At 34.6% G+C, this 19,176-nt stretch overlaps 1 protein-coding gene across 1 annotated transcript in view; it reads left to right on the top strand.

Annotated features, from left to right (window-relative positions):
* The window catches only part of SMC3 (structural maintenance of chromosomes 3), a 34,448-nt gene that overhangs the window by 5,042 nt on the left and 10,230 nt on the right, over nt 1–19,176 (top strand). Inside the window, exons 3-18 of the mRNA XM_036828876.1 lie at nt 1,342–1,380; nt 2,901–2,968; nt 4,823–4,894; nt 5,272–5,351; nt 5,626–5,704; nt 7,051–7,168; nt 8,155–8,330; nt 8,885–8,965; nt 9,521–9,685; nt 10,012–10,133; nt 11,899–12,112; nt 14,419–14,522; nt 14,700–14,799; nt 15,412–15,572; nt 15,906–16,047; nt 17,822–17,972. Of these exons, the coding sequence (XP_036684771.1) occupies nt 1,342–1,380; nt 2,901–2,968; nt 4,823–4,894; nt 5,272–5,351; nt 5,626–5,704; nt 7,051–7,168; nt 8,155–8,330; nt 8,885–8,965; nt 9,521–9,685; nt 10,012–10,133; nt 11,899–12,112; nt 14,419–14,522; nt 14,700–14,799; nt 15,412–15,572; nt 15,906–16,047; nt 17,822–17,972 (1,872 nt within the window). The remainder of the gene's footprint in view (nt 1–1,341; nt 1,381–2,900; nt 2,969–4,822; nt 4,895–5,271; nt 5,352–5,625; nt 5,705–7,050; nt 7,169–8,154; nt 8,331–8,884; nt 8,966–9,520; nt 9,686–10,011; nt 10,134–11,898; nt 12,113–14,418; nt 14,523–14,699; nt 14,800–15,411; nt 15,573–15,905; nt 16,048–17,821; nt 17,973–19,176) is intronic.

The raw sequence follows: 19,176 nt of genomic DNA, 5'->3' as shown, positions 1-19,176 counted from the left end.
CTGGATCATTTCCACATCCTTCCTTTGTCTTTTACAGTGTTATTTTTGAAAAATATTACATAAATGATGTGTCCTTTTCAGGGTATTCCACCTGGAGGCACATGATATCCATCTACTTATTGATGATGATAGTTTTGATCACTGAGTAGAGATTCTGTCCAATTTTTCCACTGTATAGTTAGTGTTTTCTCCCTTGCAACTAATAAATAATATGGAGATGGGGAGAGACTTATGGACCATGCACATATTGTGCTCCTTATCAAAATTCCCCCTCAGATTTAGCATTCATTGATAATTCTTGCCTTTATTCTGATGGTTACAGGATGATGATGTTCCATTTCCAGCACTCCTTTCACATTTACCACTTGGTATTCTACTGTAATCAAACGTCTTCACTCCTTAGCTATTTATTTATCTTTTTATTATCAGTATGGACTCATGGATTATTCCCGCCTACCCCTCCCCAGCAGTAATTTATAATTCATCTAATTATTTTGGTGCTCAAATTGTCCTAGATTTAGCTAATAGAAGCCCCCATCATGCTGGCCTCTGTGTCTGTTATATGCCTTTTTTTTTTTTTTTTAAAGCACTTCATTACTTTCTGATTTCTTTAGAATTTATCTTGGATTAAAGGTGATGACTTTGGGGCTAATTTGTTCAGGATATTGGTCAAGATTGAGAGAGAGTGGCATAGTTATTCATGACTCTTAACAATTAAAATTTTGTTAAACAAAAGTTCAAATGAATTTATTAAATCTAAAACATTTGATATCCTTTTATGTATAGAATTGCTTATTTCTGAATTCAGGTATTAAAAAAAAGTGCCTTATAGTTGTCTGTATTTTTGTGATTCTAATAACTATACATGATGTATAGGGCTGATCAGAAACTGTTTAACATGGAAATAGTTTGAAAATTTTAAATGATTGTTTAAGTATTTTAAATTTTTAGCATTATGTGAATCTTTAAATTGTTAAATATTATTTTATTATATACAATTAAAATAGAATTACATGTCCATTGTAATGATTATAAATCATGAAAACCAGGTAGTATATTTAGTTATTCCTGTTAATTTTAAACTATTGGGAAAGAGCAAAAAAATAAACAATGAAATAAATTTCTTTAAGAAGAAGATTATCTGAAGACTATACAAAAATTGCACTCATCTGGTAATTAAAGCTGTTTTGTTTATTGATTTGTTGTTCACTGTTCTGTTGTACTTAATTTCAGTTTTTAAGATGTTATGTTAGAAAATTGGATTTTATATTTTTTGAATACTTTCTGTAAAGTTTTAATGTTTTTTATACAAAATAACATGGACTTTTTGAAATTTTGTAGTGGGCAGAAATGGATCTGGAAAAAGTAACTTTTTTTATGGTAGGTATTATTTTTTGAATTCTAAACATAGTAAGACCTAGGTATCTTACGGTAGTTTATGTGAGGTTATGTCTGCATGAAACACAAGAAATACTTCTTCAAACGAGGTTGCAATTTAATGTAGAGGGTTTAGAGTATAAGAATCTGAGCTCTACTCTAGTGATTAGCCATGTGAGACTGGGCAAAACACTTAACTTCTCAAAGTACTCTTTCACTTTAAAAACAGAGATATTTGCCCTGCCTAGCTTAGATGGGTTGTGAGAATCAAATGAGATAATATGTATGGAAGTGCTTTCTAAACTTGAGTGCTGTATATAAATGTTGTAAATGCAGAGAGAGAGAGAGAGATTCAAAGAATGTAAGTGCAGTAGAATAGTTAATATTGTTATGGAAAATGGCTTATCTGTTTCATCCAAATCAATTATTTTAATAAAAGATGGAGGGGTGTAAAAAACTAGACTCAACAAAGACAGTTGTTGGTTGTCAGAAGATAGTAAGTAGAGCTTTGAAAACTATCTCTAAAGATAAAATGCGTTTAAGAATAGTAATGCCTCTGTTAAATTCTTTGGGGAGAAAAAATATTTTAACAGATTTGGACTGTACAAGGAGTAGATTGAAAAAATTTTGAACCTCTTAGTTGAGTAGTGCTTGAGGAAAAGGATGGTGTAGTAATAGCAAAGGTTCTATCCCTTTGCTTATAAATCTAAGGGGTACTCTGTACCCCATCAGTGGTTGTAATTTGGGGATGGTGGGAAGAGTAGGATTGGAGTGGAAGTATTAATATTTCATGATCTCCAGGGGGGATGAGGGCAGTTTGAATCTGTCCCCTCCAAGGTGATTATAAAAGAAAACCAATCCCCACCTCCACCCCCAGCATACACATTCGTATATACATACTCCCTCTTTCAGAGTGTCAGAGCTCTCTTGGGTGGACTGGGAATAGAACAGTTGAGTAAAGAGTTCCATTTCTAGGAGAGGGTGGTCCAGTTAGGCATTCTATGGAAGCAGGAATGGCTTCTTCTTACAGAAGACAAAGGGTAAGTAAGTACTGCAGTAGAAAGTGGAAATCTGAAACATTTCCTACTTAGTGCTATTTATTTTGACAAAGTATGCAATTAAGGATATTATAGGAGTATATCCTATTTTGTTAAATATTTTAATTTATATTATTTATATCTAGTGGATAAAAGCAACTATAGCGTGAAACCTAACCATGTATACTTTGATCAAGAGGTACACCTTAGTTCTACTTGTCTGTTCGTGTATTTCAGTGTTTTTATTTTCTTACCTTAAATGTTTCAGTGAAAACTTAATGTTTTTCTAATATCATCATTTCCTAGCTGATTAATCTGAAGTACAGGCATATTTTCTGCATTCCTTTTGTCTATATGAAACAGGTAATCTACTTTATCTGCATTGTTCATTACCTGATATACTGTATTCTGCGAAGGTATGGGAAATTATGACTAAGGCATAAATCCTTTTTTAGATCCTACTAATAGTTGTTTTTGTATTTCTAGCAATTCAGTTTGTTCTCAGTGATGAGTTTAGTCATCTTCGTCCGGAACAGAGATTGGCTTTGTTACATGTGAGTGAGACTGCTTTATGGATATTAAATACTTCTAAAAATACATTGTCAATTCTGGTAAACAAAATTATTTTTTCAAGTTTCAGATCCTTTGTGAACATGACACAGTGTATCTCTTATGTATGTTGTTCTGCTGTGAAATTTAGCTTACTATATTAATGCAGGATAAAGGCTTAAATTTTATATAATGGTAAGAAAATTGTGCGAGTTCCCTATGGATGGATATGCCTTCCATATAAATTCTTTATTAGGAGTATGGCCTGGTAACGGTCTGGAAGCAGGTTTGCTGAGAAAGTTAGGTTGGGGATTAGAAACTTTGAGACTCAGAATCAGAAGTTAATTGTGGGGACTTCCCTGGTGGTCCAGTGGTTAAGACTCCATACTCCCAATGAAGGAGGCCCAGGTTTGATCCCTAGTCAGGGAACTAAGATCCCACAAACCGCAGCTAGGCCCGCGTGCCACAGCAACTGAGCCCACGCACTCTAGAGCCCATGTGCCGCAACCAAGACCCAGTGCAGCCTACATAAATAGTAAATAAATAAATAAGTTAATTGGGAGCATAGAAAAGCAACCATTACAAACTAAACAACATAAAGTTATTTTTAGCCATATTTATACTTAAATGGTAACATCATTTGGTAACAATGGTTAACATCCAATATGAAAGACAGTATATTTATAGTAATGAAAATTGTTAGAATTTTTCTTTAGATAATTATGAATAAAAACTAATTTTAGGATAAAATATAAAAGGCTATGATAAAATGATGTAACTTTATTTATTTACTTACGTACTTACGTACTTACTTACACTGGGTCTTTGTTGCGGCATGCAGGATCTTCATTGCAGCACGCGGGATCTAGTTCCCTGACCATGTGTCGAACCTGGGCCCCCGCAGAGCCTTAGCTACTGGACCACCAGGGAAGTCCCTGTCTCGTTTAAATATGGCTTATAATTAATTTTAAGACCAGAAAGCGAGATTCCTCAATATATCTCCACAGTATCTCTCAGACTTAAAGTTCTTTTTCTCCCCCTCACTATTTTTTTTTTTTTTTTGGCTGCGCCGTATGACTTGCAGGATCTTAGTTCCCCAACCAGAGATTGAACCAGGGCCACATAGTGAAAGAGCCAAGTGCTAACCACTGGACTGCCAGGGAATTCCCTCCCCCAACTCTTACATTTGAATTTTTAGTCCAGTAATCAGGATTGATTCCCTATAGAAAAATTTCTCTCTAGGTTGCTCAGATTAGCATTAAAAGAATAATTTCTTTAGGTATCATTCTTCATTGTATTGAACTACTACATAATAGCAGTTTTCACAATCTAGAAATTATCTGGGCTGGGTATGTAAGTAGTTGGGTCACAAATCGGTCTAAATGTGACCCATATGTTAAATGCATATGTTTTCATAGCAGATTTTAAACTATATAGAATATCTCAAATGTTTAAAAAGACAGTTTTTATCATGTGACTTGTTAGGGTTCCTTTCTAGCATTAAGATGAATCTGTAAGAGAGAAGCCTCAAAGTGTTTTATATTTTAGCAAATAGGTAAAATTGGGTGGCTGTGGGGTCTTATGCTCTAATGAAGTGATATGCAGAACAAGACCTATGTAAATCTAACTTTGACATCTCTTGTATAATTCCCATTTTTAAAATTCAGAATCAAAAGCTGTTTGGTTGAGTTTTGTTATCCTAATCCAATGTTTGCTGCTTTGGCAAGAGGGATATATATTAGTCTGATAGAAATTTTTCTCCATTGAATCAGGCTTGTTACCATGCACGAAACTTTAAAAGTATTTAAAGAATATGAAAATACCACTTATGCAACACATTAATTTTTCTCATGTTTTAGGAGGGTACAGGACCTCGTGTTATTTCTGCTTTTGTGGAGATTATTTTTGACAATTCAGACAACAGGTTGCCAGTGAGTAACTGCTTTTTCTTTTCAGTAGTAACATTGAGAATTTTATTGATGCAACTGACTTTTTTCATGCTTTGAAACACTTATTTATAGTTGTACTTCGGCTTTTATAATTTAGTTCATACTAAAATAACTACAGCTTACATACTAATTTTGTCTTAAAGTTGTAATGAATATTCTGGTAAACAAATGGGAATGTGTAAGCTGTTGTGAAAAAATGTCTTTGTCATAGAATTGAGTATTCGTGGCATATCTTTAGTGAGATGATTGAAGTTTCAAAATAATTGCTATGATGAGGGACTCTGAAATGACCTTATTAACTATAAAGTTTCCACTTTTACTATTAGATTTACCTTTGGGCTTTTCCTTTTTTTTCTTAGATCGACAAAGAGGAAGTTTCACTTCGAAGAGTTATTGGTGCCAAAAAGGATCAGTATTTCTTAGACAAGAAAATGGTCACGTACGCATTTTTCTTTATGTTTGTAATTTCTATACAAAAGAGTAAAAGTATTTTACTTGCCTCATATATGAGGTACTTTTGCCTCATGTTCAACAAATCACAATTTAGAGCATAAATATAAGAATCAGAAGATTCTCTGAGACTGATAGAACAGAAGGGTTAAATGACTGTTCTGTACTCCTTCATGCACCTTAACTTAGGAGTTAGTGTACTCTTTTTGCTTATAGTTGGATTGTTACGTATTTGAAAAATTTTTTAAATTGTTTATCAACAGGAAAAATGATGTGATGAATCTCCTTGAAAGTGCTGGTTTTTCTCGAAGCAATCCTTATTATATCGTTAAACAAGGAAAGGTAAGAAATATGTATCTTTTTAAGTGGAATTTGTTTTCTGAGTATATTCATTGAATGATGAGCTTGATTTCATTTTGCACTGAAGTTTGTATTACCTTTTTTGTGGCCATAAATTTATGTACAAAATAGATCCATTGCATAGTGGGGTAAAAGTATTTCAGTAAAATTATTTAAGTGGATCTTGTTTTCTTGGTGATCTGTATCATTTACCAAGGTGCACTGTACTGGAAGACATTTTTGGTTTGTAGAAGTTACAATCATATTAAAGAATGTTGTAGAAATTTTATAAAAATCACATTTGAAAAAAGTTACTTTCTGAAATTAATACTCTCTCTGTTAGCATATCACAGAGTTAAAATGCTAGAAAGCTTATATTACCAGAAATCTACCATAGTGCTACATATTGTTTTCCCTTAATACAATTTATATTCTTTATAGTTTTTAGGAGTTATATACTTTATCTGATTGTTCTACTGTTTCCTCGTATGTTTTAACTATATATATCTAAAAGAATTTCTTTTTCTTAGAACATACCTGCAGTGTCCTGATAGTTTTCTGTTGTGCTATATTGAACTAGGGGAAAATCCTTTTAAAATGTCCACTTCTTATTTCATGTTGGAGACTTTTAGGTATGTGTTGGAAAGTTAGCATTCAGAAGAAGTGATTAGAAAGAATATGGAGTTTCACTTTAAGAGCAAGATTTTGAAAAGACTGTCTTTATAAGAGAAATTTCTTTAAAAGGAGGCTGGGGACTTCCCTGGCTTTCCAGTGGTTAAGACTTCACCTTCCAACTCAGGAGGTGCAGGTTCGATCCCTGGTCGGGGAACTAAGATCCCACATGCCTTGGGGCCAAAAAGCAAAACAGAAAACAGAAGCAATATTGTAACAAATTCAATAAAGACTTTAAAAATGGTCCACATCAAAAAAAAAAAAACTTTAAAAAATAAAATAAAAGGAGGCTGATTTTAAAGCAGTTATCTGAGTCTTCCTGCACACATGCAACATAGGTCCCTTTACATCATTTCAATTTTTGCTCATATGTCATTTCATATAAGCCATCTGTGTCTGCCTCTTTTACAAGAACATTACTGTCACTCCAACTCTTTATGCTATATTTTCTTATTTTGTTTTGTTTTTCCTCATAACAATTATAATGTAATGGTATGCATACTTCCTGTTTTTTTCCACTGGAAAGTAGGTTCCTTGAGGGCAAGACCTTTTCTGTTCATTGCTGTTTTCCCAGTGCAAACTCATACTTAAAACTTAACATGTGAATAACTTTCAGGGTAGAGCTCTTAAAGAGCAGTCTGTAGCTCTGTAAATAATTATTTTTCTAAAACTTTTAGATCAACCAGATGGCAACAGCACCAGATTCTCAGAGACTAAAACTATTAAGAGAAGTAGCTGGTACTAGAGTGTATGATGAACGAAAAGAAGAAAGCATCTCTTTAATGAAGGAAACAGGTAAAATAAATGTGATTCTACCTTATTCTTTTTGTTGTGAATTACTTTTTCGTTGTGTTATGATACTTGAGAGGAGTTGTCTATTCTCAGAAGTATATTGTATGATAATTTGCCTATATACTGAATGGAGAAAAAATTAGTTTCAGGAGGTTTAAGGTTTGAGAGTTCCAATAATTTGTCTCTTTGAATAAAGAGTTGTTACTGTGAGATAATAGTGCTTTTCTAGGTCACCTACTTTGTGCCTCTAATGTCCTTTTTATTATTAGTGAGGATAATAATGTATGTATTCCTCAAAAAAAAAAAAATTGCTGGAATATCAGTTGGCATTAGGCTTTAAGTTGTTCAGGAGCAAGTAAATGTGAAATTTTGAACTTCCAGTCTTCCTTAGTACATTTATTGTGGAAACCCTACTTTGCTTTTCAAGTGCTGTGCCCTCTCATGGCTTAGAGTCAGACAGTTTTGGGTTCAAAATCTGACTAATAATTACCTGATATTGTGACTTTAGACTTGACCTCTCTGGTCCATAACTTTCCCATCTGTGAAATCCTTCTTTATAGTTTGTAGTGGTGAGTAGAGGAGCAAAGTAGCACCATGATTGGAATATAGTTGGTATTCAATATATGGCAGCTATAGATAATGCTGTTGTAAGAATTGAGAATCAGTGACACCAGTGATGTTAAGTACGGTTTTTTTTTTTTTTTTTTTTTCATGGGAAGGCACACTGGCTTTTAAAGGAAGTTTAAACAGAGGCCTTTACCACATGTAATAAAAGAATCAGTGTCACCATGTGTTTATTCTCTGATGCTTTTCATAATAAAGCATTTTAATTGCCATCCATTTTAGCATCTTGGATTTGGTTACCACATAATATCAAAGAAATAATGCTAACATTCTTAAGATTAAGTTTAACTCATGGTATATTTGAGAATTGATGTTACATAAAAATTTTATTCAACTCCTTCACCCCTCTCCCATTTATTTTTAAGAGGGCAAACGGGAAAAAATCAATGAGTTGTTAAAATACATTGAAGAGAGATTACATACCTTAGAAGAAGAAAAGGAAGAACTAGCTCAGTATCAGAAGTGGGATAAGATGAGACGAGCCCTGGAATACACCATTTACAATCAGGAACTTAACGAGACTCGTGCAAAACTTGATGAGGTAAAATACTTTGCCACTTCAGTTTAATTTTATTTTTATGAATATATTAAACTCATTCTATACTTATACTTTTCAATGATTTTTAAACACAAACTTCAAAATTTTAAAACCTCTTAGTGAATTCATTACTCAGCAAATTTACACTATCAGTTTACTCCAAGGAAAATGCCTAGACCCACATAGTCCTTGCTGTAGTTGTATCTGAAATATAATTAGGTGGTGGTGTCAGGCAGACCAGGATGAGAGGAAGCCACCTTTAAAGTTTCATGGATTTTTTTCCTGGCTTTTTAAGGTGTAATTTGTAATTAGTATTGCTGACATTTTGTACAAAAATTTGTCTTAGGTAATGCTGAAAACTACAGGCGTTTTCTATTTAAAACCACTACAATTACTTTTGGGAAAAATTTTTTAAGTGAATGCTTATTTTAGCAGATATTTAAAAATTTTGCTAAAAATATTTAGCAGATATTTTAAAATTTAGCAGATATTTAAAAATTTTAAATACTGAACAAATTCGAAATGAGTTAGAAATCATAGCTTGGTTTTTTTTCCAGCTTTCTGCTAAGCGAGAGACTAGCGGAGAAAAATCCAGACAATTAAGAGACGCCCAGCAGGATGCAAGAGATAAAATGGAGGTAAGGTTATAAACCAGGTTTAGGTTAAGTCATATTTTTGACCACAGTAAACTTTTTGTACCAGAATTATAAACTTTTTTTTTTTTTTTTTTTTTTTTATTTATTTTTAGTTTATGGCTATGTTGGGTCTTCGTTTCTGTGCGAGGGCTTTCACTAGTTGTGGCAAGTGGGGGCCACTCTTCATCGCTGTGCGCGGGCCTCTCACTATCGCGGCCTCTCTTGTTGCGGAGCACAGGCTCCAGACACGCAGGCTCAGTAATTGTGGCTCACGGGCCCAGCCGCTCCGCGGCATGTGGGATCCTCCCAGACCAGGGCTCGAACCCGTGTTCCCTGCATTAGCAGGCAGATTCTCAACCACTGCGCCACCAGGGAAGCCCTGTACCAGAATTATAGAATGGTAACTTCAAGTGGGGTGTCACTGAGATTGAGTATTGGAAAGACAGTAGTACTGAAAGTTTAAATGAAAGAAAAAGAAGAGACAAATCAATGGTGTCCTGATTTTGCTGTTGTATATCTAGTTGTCTAACTTGTTTCTATTTGATACTTTTTGAGTAGGATATTGAGCGCCAAGTTAGAGAACTGAAAACAAAAATTTCAGCTATGAAAGAAGAAAAGGAGCAGCTCAGTGCTGAAAGACAAGAACAGATTAAGCAGAGGACTAAGTTGGAGCTTAAAGCCAAGGATTTACAAGATGAATTGGCAGGCAATAGTGAACAGAGGGTGAGTTAAAGTGCTAAAAATGAAAGATATAAATGTTCAGGTGAGTGGAAACTGCAGAGGACAGTCCTTTCTGTGGCACGGGTGCTGGAATTTTTGTAAAAGATTTGGCACATTAAAATAATTTGCATTCAAGTTGCAACTGAGTACTATCTTTGTTACTTACATTTAAAAATTAGTTTTGTGTTGCAGGATCAGTTTAAAAATTAGTTTTGTGTTGCACAATCAGTCTCATGAATTTTTTTTCATGAGAAAATATTTTATGCTAGACTTATAAATTAAACAAAAGTTTTTAAACAGATTGCATTTTTACTTATCTTCATTTACAGAAACGCTTATTAAAAGAAAGGCAGAAGCTGCTTGAAAAAATAGAAGAAAAGCAGAAAGAACTGGCAGAAACAGAACCTAAATTCAACAGTGTAAAAGAAAAAGAAGAGCGAGGAATTGCTAGGTCTGGGATTTTTTTTACCAACAATTCTAATTTTCTACATTGTTCCTCTATAGAACCTTATTAAATAGTTATGGGTTAAGAAGGTACAGTAAATAAGGGCAAAAGTTAAATGCCCATTTCAAAGTAATAGGCAGTGTCGGCCAGGCATTATTGTATGCTTATTGCCTATTGAAAAGCCCTAGGAGATCCACAGTATCACCACTGTAAATTTGACAAACTTGAGGCTCTGGGGGGGTTCAATAACTTGCCCAAGATAACATAGCTAAATGCTGGGCATTTAAAAACATGCATGATGATTGTTCTTTTTTTACCCAAATTGTATCCTGCTGTGTGTTCACTCTCCCACTTTATGTCATTTTAACATCTAGACATTTTAGTATCCGTAGATTGGACTTGCCAACGTTTACTGATTTCACAATTTAGTACATTGTCATGTTTTTATGCCACTTATGTTCATTTTAATGAATTGCCTGTTGATATCTTTTGTCCATTTTTTTCTGATTTTTTTTTCCGCTTTTTAAAAAAATTTATTTATTTTATCCTACTTATTTTTGGCTGTGTTGCGTCTTTGTTGCTCTGCGCGGGCTTTCTCTAGTTGTGGTGAGCGGGGGCTACTCTTCGTTGCGGTGCGCAGGCTTCTCATTGTGGTAGCTTCTCTTGTTGTGGAGCACGGGCTCTAGGTGCGCGGGCTGAGTAGTTGTGGCTCATGGGCTCTAGAGCACAGGCTCAGTAGTTGTGCATGGGCTTAGTTGCTCCGTGGCATGTGGAATCTTCCCAGACCAGAGCTTGAACCCGTGTCCCGTGCATTGGCAGGCGGATTCTTAACCACTGCGCCACTGGGGAAGCCCATTTTTTCTGATTTTTATTTTTATATTTATTTTTGGCTGTGTTGGGTCTTCGTTTCTGTGTGAGGGCTTTCTCTAGTTGGGCAAGCGGGGGCCACTCTTCATCGCAGTGCGCAGGCCTCTCACTATTGTGGCCTCTCTTGTTGCAGAGCACAGGCTCCAGGCGCGCAGGCTCAGTAGTTGTGGCTCACGGGCCTAGTTGCTCCGCGGCATGTGGGATCTTCCCAGACCAGGGCTCGAACCCGTGTCCCCTGCATTGGCAGGTGGATTCTTAACCACTGCACCACCAGGGAAGCCCCTTGATTTTTTTTCTTACGTTCTATAGGGTTGTTCTATGTTATCTGGGCATTAGTATTTGTTCTGTATGTTGTAAGTGTTTTCTCTTGCCTTTTAACCTTTATAGTGTCTTTTATTGTAAGGAGTTGAAAATGTTCAAAGTTAAATATAGTTGGAGCATTTTTGAAAATTGCTGAGATATGGGATACTAGATTTGTGTAGGTTTACTGATTAACCCAGACCTGGAATGACCTTAAATCCTTAGGGGATGGGCTGTTTTACCTGACTGTAACTGTGATTTTGCAGTTAAATTAATGTTATATAGAACTAGTCCCAGGAACTCTGTTAGATAACAGTTGCTTTATTTATACTTAATTCCTTCTTTTTTTTTTTTTTTTTTTCTTTTTTACCACACCGTGCGGCTTGTGGGATCTTAATTCCCTGACCAGGTATCAAACCCAGGCCCTCAGCAGTGAGAGAGCAAAGTCCTAACCATTGGACTGCCAGGGAATTCCCTTTAATTCCTTCTTTTATGGAATTATAGAAATGGTTATTGTCTCTGTTTACTCTTGAGGTATCGATTGCAATTAAACTTGGTTATTTCCTGTTGTCCTTTTCAAACCATTCTCTTCTATCTTGTGTAGATTGGCCCAAGCTACGCAGGAAAGAACGGATCTTTATGCAAAGCAGGGTCGAGGAAGCCAGTTTACATCAAAAGAAGAAAGGGATAAGTGGATTAAAAAGGAACTCAAGTCTTTAGATCAGGCTATTAATGACAAGAAAAGACAGATTGCTGCTATACATAAGGATTTGGAGGACACTGAGGCAAATAAAGAGAAAAATCTGGAGCAGTATAATGTAAGAACTTTCATAGCTGCTTTGTGAAATCTTTCAGAAGAGTGTGAACATGTGCAGTTTTATCTATTTCTTTAAGTTTTATTTGTAAATGGTTTATCTTAAAATATACAAGACTAGATACTTAATTAGGCAAGACCAGCACAATTTAATATGATACATATGGTAGTTCTCTTTTTCAAAGAAGAGTTCTTGCATGTCAGTGAGTGTCCATATAGATTGAATATATTTTAAAATATATTTTTATGACTTGGTAATATGTACCTGAACTCTACCCTTAACTAAAACGTGACTTTTTAGTAACTTAAAATTTTTCCATTTTTATATTCTAATGTAATTTTCTGTCAAAGTAATAACTTACTGCAGAATGTATATATATTTTGTTAAAGCATTGGTGATTTTATAACATTTTCTAAATGAATTAAACATTTACTATGCATGTTTAGTTAGCATTTTCTTAAAAAGTGAAGTAGAAGATAAAATCATTACTTTCAGAGCAAGAAAGATCTTACATTATTTAAAATTAGGGAGAAAAATTCTTTAAGTGATATGTGTGGATATATATAGGTGATTGGAAGTGATGAGAAGGGAGTGTGTAGGACAGGTGTAGGGTGAGGAGAATATATATATACATGCCCAGAAGGAACCTTCTTACCCCATGAGATCTGTACCAGTTGGTATGGTTGGTTTATCAAAAAAAGCCACTAAAAGCATAAAATCTTAAATGTGTATACTTATGTATATTTTATGTATATTTATATGTATTTTTTACACATATATAAACATAAGTATTTAATTTTAAATAGATAAATATATGCTTATGTACCAGTCTTTATTTTTTAGACTTTTTTTTTAAGAGTAGCTTTGGGTTGACAGCAAAATTGAGAGGAAGGTATAGAGATTTCTCATATGCCCCCTGCCCCCACACATGCACAGCCTCTTTATCAACATCCTCCAGCAGAGTGTGTACCAATCTTTTGATGTAGAGCCCAAGATATTTCTTATGAATATGAGTAGTGATTGGAGTTCCTAGGGGACTTTCATGTTATGAACCACACATGTAAATACAGTTCTCCTTAAAGTTGGATGAGAACAGAATTCAGGTTTCAATATAAGATCATATATTGCATTTAGTTGTCATGTTTCTGTCATCTCCTTTATTCTGGATCAGGTCCTCAGTCTTTCCTTGACTTTGCGACTTGACATTTTGAATTACTGTTATAAAGTGCACAGTATCTATTAACTTACGTATTATATATTAAATAATTATTTTCCCTAGTCTTTTAGAGTTGATTTGCCCATTTAATCCAGTTTTTAGTGAGTCACCTTTGAGTTTGTCCAAAACTAAATCAATTTTTTTAAATAAACAACTCTTCCTTGTACTCATATCATCAGTTTATCTAATATTTAATGTAATCAGTTACCCAAAAACAAAAACATACTAGGGAGCAAACAGAACTGACTCTGTAACCATAAACAACTCAACTGATGGGAAAAGTGACCAGGAGTAATAGACAGCCTACTGGCCTTGAGAGTCCAGCGTACTTTGGGCTTTGGTCAGGATATTTTATGGAAGGAATGGAAAACACAGGTTGATCGAGGTAGTCAGTTATTTGGGAATTTGTTAGTATAGTTTCAGCTGCGATAGCTACAGTCCTGTCTTGAAATAAAGAAAAGGCATTTTGTCTTGAGTTCATGGAAATATCAACCTCAACAGATGCCCTTTTTGAAAAAGTTTAGTGATAAACCAAGATTTTCCAGTGAGAGGTTTTATTCATTTTTTCTCAAGCTTGAAGTTATTTTTCAATATTTTAGTCACACTTAAGTGTATCAAAATGACCACTTGTGAGGGTGAACTCTGTGCTTTATAATGGATAGAGATGATTTTACAGTGCTAATTAATTGTACAAAACAGCCTTTTTGCTTCTTAGTATATTCCTACATCTCTTATGTTCTAGTGTATGTGCTTAGAGGGGGAAGTACGAAAAGTATGCACTGCAGTGTTTTGAGAATTTATTAATGTATTTTTCTTCTAAAATTCTAGGGTGTGTATTATAGAAGTAGTAAGGACATTAATGAACAAATTAATTGTTTTGATATATGTATATGCCTGTTAAACCATCACCACAATTAAGATAACAAGCCTGTTCATCACCCCAAAATGTTTCCCATACCCCTTGGTAATTCCTTCCTCCCTCCTTTCCTGTCCTCCTCCTCCATCCCCTGGTAACAACTGATCTGCTTTCTGTCACTATGGATTAGTTTGTATGAAATTGGATTTTAAATTTGAATTATTTTTGTTTCCATAGAAACTGGATCAGGATCTTAATGAAGTCAAAGCTCGAGTTGAAGAACTGGACAGAAAATACTATGAAGTAAAAAATAAGAAAGATGAATTACAAAGTGAAAGAAAGTTAGTATAGCCTAAAATATGTCTTAATATTTTTGAGTAATGTAATTACTGGCTGTTAAACAGTCTTTAAGTTATAAATTAAGTATTGAAGTTTAATTTCAGTATTTATTCAAAATTGTATACTATTAGAGTATTAATATTTTTAGAATTAAAGACAGTCTAATTTTTATTGATTAGTTACTTATGGAGAGAGGAGAATGCAGAACAGCAAGCACTTGCTGCTAAAAGAGAAGATCTTGAAAAGAAACAGCAACTTCTTAGAGCTGCAACAGGAAAGGTGGGCAGGTTCTTTCATTACCTCAGTTTGCATTGTCAGTTATTATTGCACAAGAATTTATTAGCTTTCAAGAGTAGAGTGCAAATTACTTGTCTTATAAATACGAAACAATGGGTATCATTTAAGCACCCATACTATTAAAGATAGCACTTTTGATTTTTAGATGGCGAGTCCATTTTTAATGCTGATGTCATAGAACAGAATCCATGATATAAAGTATTGCACGTAGTTGGCATATTTCAAGGGAGTGACCTGTTTTTGGAGAGTGTTTAATCTCTGGTATATTTTTAATTTTTTTATCTTTTTAAATTTTTATTGGAGTATAGTTGATTTACAGTGTTGTGTTAGTTTCAGGTGTACAGCACAGTGAGTCAGTTATATATATACATATATCCACTCTTTTTTTAGATTCTTCTCCCATATAGGCCATTGCAGAGTATTGAGTAGAGTTCCCTGTGCTATACAGTATGTCCTTATTAGTTATCTATTTTGTGTATATGTCAATCCCATTCTCCCAATTTGGTATATTTTTTAACGTTTAGAGTAATGGGTTCATTTCTTACCAGCAGGAGTGCCATTGGCACTATTTTAATATTTTTCACTTCTAAACAGGCCATTTTAAATGGAATAGATAGTATAAACAAAGTGCTAGACCACTTTCGTCGAAAGGGAATAAACCAGCATGTTCAAAATGGCTATCATGGTATCGTGATGAATAACTTTGAATGTGAGCCTGCTTTCTACACATGCGTGGAAGTCACTGCTGGAAATAGGTGAGATTTTTTGGCTTGATATTTTGAGTTTTTAAAGGAAAGAGGGAATAAGAGTAACCTAAGAAACAACTTTTTGTAGTTTTAATACAATATGTCTCCCATGATCATCCTGTATCCTCAGTTATTACTTAATTTTCTAATTAAAGATGTAGATGTTAAGTGTTTGTTCCTAATTGTAGAAGCTAGAAATTTCCCTTTTTTGTACTTCCTCTCCCTCCATTGAAATTTTCTAAGTAGCCCTCTCCATACAAATTGGATTGCATAGAAAAAAAGTGAATTGTTTGCTTAAATGTTTATAGCACTTCAGGTGTGTCTTGTTCTCTTTACATGTAGGTTGTTTTATCACATTGTTGATTCAGATGAAGTCAGCACGAAGATTTTGATGGAGTTTAATAAAATGAACCTACCTGGAGAGGTTACTTTTCTGCCTCTTAACAAATTAGATGTAAGGGATACTGCCTATCCTGAAACCAATGTGAGTTGATGTGTGTTAAGGTCTGTCTTTCTTTCAATAAGTTTTTTCTTGTGTTTAGCACATCCTAGTGCACAGGCACTGTACATTGGGATTCACGTGGTCTGTGAGATAAACATTCCTGTCTTAACCGAAGAGCATAGTGCTGGATGAGGAAAGGAAGGGAGACAGAGGTCACAGCCAGGACATAAACCATTGCAAAATGTGCAAAGTGTTAAACTATTGCGTTGGCCAAAAAGTTCATTAGGGTTTTTCCTTAAGATGTTATGGAAGAACCCCAACTTTTTGGCCAAACCATACATAAGCACAGGGTACTTTGAGAGTGTATCTCAAGGAGACAAGATTAAGATTAAATAGCTGGAGAAGAATTCCCTGAGGAACTATCATTTAAAGTAAATATTTTAAAGTTTTCTGAATGTACTTTTTTTAAATGGCTTATAACTTAGATTAAAAATACCTAGCAAAATGACAGGCTCAGAAAGCATACTGTTGCTTTTGTTATTAGCTGGTATATTTTTAAACAGATTAAAAGTATTCCCTAGACATCATTCTTGAAAAAAATGTAATTGCTTTGAGGTGTTTGGCTTCAGAATATTGATGGTAGTAGCAACTATTTCACTATTTTTTAAGGTTAAAGCTAAAACCCTATGAGAATGATCTACAATTTAAGAGGAACAGTGAGAATCTTATAAGCTATTTAAGTGGTTAGCTTTTTCTTCTTTTAAATCTACAAATTATCTTTGAAGTTTTGGGGAGGAGAAATTGAGTCATAAATGTGATGTGTGAATGAAGCAAGACACAAAAGAATGCATGTAAGTATGGTTCCCTTTACACTACCTGAATAAAATAAGCTTAGATGATAGAACTAGAAGTGCAAGGAAGTAGTGACCACAAAAGTTATATTGGGTTGGCCAAGAAGTTCGTTCGGGTTCTTCCATAACAGGTTATGGAAAAACCCGAATGAACTTTTAATAGTGGTCATCCCCAGCAGGTAACCATTGAAGGTAACCACTATGATTAGGAAAGGGTTACACTCATGGCTTCTGGGTGTCAGTAGTGTTTTGTTTCATGTCCTGCCATGGTGGTTATATTGGTGTTTGCTTTGTAATTATTAATTTAAGCTTAACATATTATTGCGCTTTTCTGTATGTAGGATGTATTTCTTAATTTAAAAATTCTAAAAATTCTGTTCTGCCAGTTGAGGAGAGAAAAAAAAGGGAAAATAAATTTTATCTGAAAAATTTTTTTTCTGAATATCTAACTTAGGTTATATATCTGTAGATAGATATAAAATAAAATGAAAATATTTTGAGGAAATACTACTAGTTTACATTCGGCCCTTCTATGTGACAGAGGCTATCCTAAGTGTTTCACATATATAACTTGCCTAGACTTAACAACTTTGTCAGGAAGATACTGTTGTTATTTCAGTTTTATAGATGAAGTAACTGTCATATAGAGAAGTTAGGCAACTTGTCCAGAGCACACATCTGAATAGCAGAACTGGGATTTGAACTTGAGCAGTCTGGCTCCAGAGCCACTAAGCTCTTTATCACTGTGCTCTAGTATTGAAAACCTGGATGATTTACATGAGCACAATTTCCAGTATATTTCAGTAGAATGATTTTTCTAACTTTTTCAGTATAAAAACCAACAGTTTTGAAATATAAAGGTATTTTGTTGATTTGTATTTCAGGAAGATGTAATTCATGATTCTGCTAACACATTTTAATTAACTGTGTTTTGATCTCTTTGCTTGCAAAATATTCATTTTTAGGATGCTATTCCTATGATAAGTAAATTGAGGTACAATCCCAGATTTGACAAAGCTTTCAAACATGTGTTTGGAAAAACACTTATTTGTCGTAGTATGGAAGTTTCAACCCAGTTGGCCCGTGCTTTCACTATGGACTGCATTACCCTGGAAGGTTTGTAATAATAATTCTTAGCCTTGAACAAATAAATTCCATTTTAGTTTTAAGAGTGTTTGAAAATTCATGTCCATTTATTTCTCATTTTTAAAATAGTTGGTTTATTCAAGTCAGAATGTAAAAAGGGTCACCTCTTTATATTTAGTTGATGTCTCTCAAGTATAATCATTTGATGTATAGTAGAGTTTCTTAACCTTTTTTGCACCATGGACTTCCTTTGGTTCTTTGGTGAAGCCTCTGGACCCGTTCTCAAAATGTTATATTTTATTTATTTATTTTTGGCCTCATTGGGTCTTCGTTGCTGCGCACGGGCTTTCTGTAGTTGCTGTGAGCGGGGGCTACTCTGCGTTGCAGTGCACGTGCTTCTCATTGCGGTGGCTTCTCGTGTTGTGGAGCACGGGCTCTAGGCCCACAGGCTTCAGTAGTTGTGGCACGTGGGCTTAGTTGCTCCGTGGCATGTGGGGTCTTCCCAGACCAGGGCTCAAAGCCGTGTCCCCTGCATTGGCAGGAGGATTCTTAACAACTGCGCCTCAAGGGAAGTCCTCAAGTTTTCTTAGTTGTCCAAAAATATTTTTCTATCCAGGATCCAATCAAGGATGCATTCAATGCCTTTTCTTTAGATTCTTTCAGTTTCAGTATAGGACAGGTCTCCTGTTTTCCTCCCACCCCAAGAAATTCACTTTCTCAAAGAAAGTCTTGTGTTCTGGATTAGTTTACTGCTTTCTCTACATTAGGTTTAGGTTAAGCATTCTTGGCATGAGTGATGTGTACTTCTTATTGCACCACACAATGTGTCCCACTGTTACTGATGCCAGGTTTGACCACTAGCAAATCTTGGTTGTAAAGATGCCTTATCCCCTTTGTAATTAATAAGTGATATGTGGGATTATCCTTCAAGAATACATGAAAATCAGGTTCCCCCAAAACTTCTTCACCAGTGGTTTAGCATCCTTTGGTGACCCTTGCCTGACTCAAGTTAATACATTGGGGGTTTCTAAATGGTGGTTCTAAAATTCTGTGATTGCTTCTATATTTATTAGCTGTCACTCTTCTGTAAAGAGCCCCCTCCTTTTTTCTTTTTTATGTATTGCTGTGATTCATGGACTTCTTCTTTTAATTCAATGTGTTATCACATTGCCATCATTATTTTTGATTTTCAGATTTTCCCAGTTGTGGCTAGTGAGAATTTCAAGCTAGGTTC

The sequence above is a fragment of the Balaenoptera musculus genome, chromosome 16 (genome assembly GCF_009873245.2).
Source record: "Balaenoptera musculus isolate JJ_BM4_2016_0621 chromosome 16, mBalMus1.pri.v3, whole genome shotgun sequence".
Lineage (NCBI taxonomy): Eukaryota > Metazoa > Chordata > Mammalia > Artiodactyla > Balaenopteridae > Balaenoptera > Balaenoptera musculus.
This window is presented reverse-complemented; position numbering and strand designations above follow the sequence as displayed.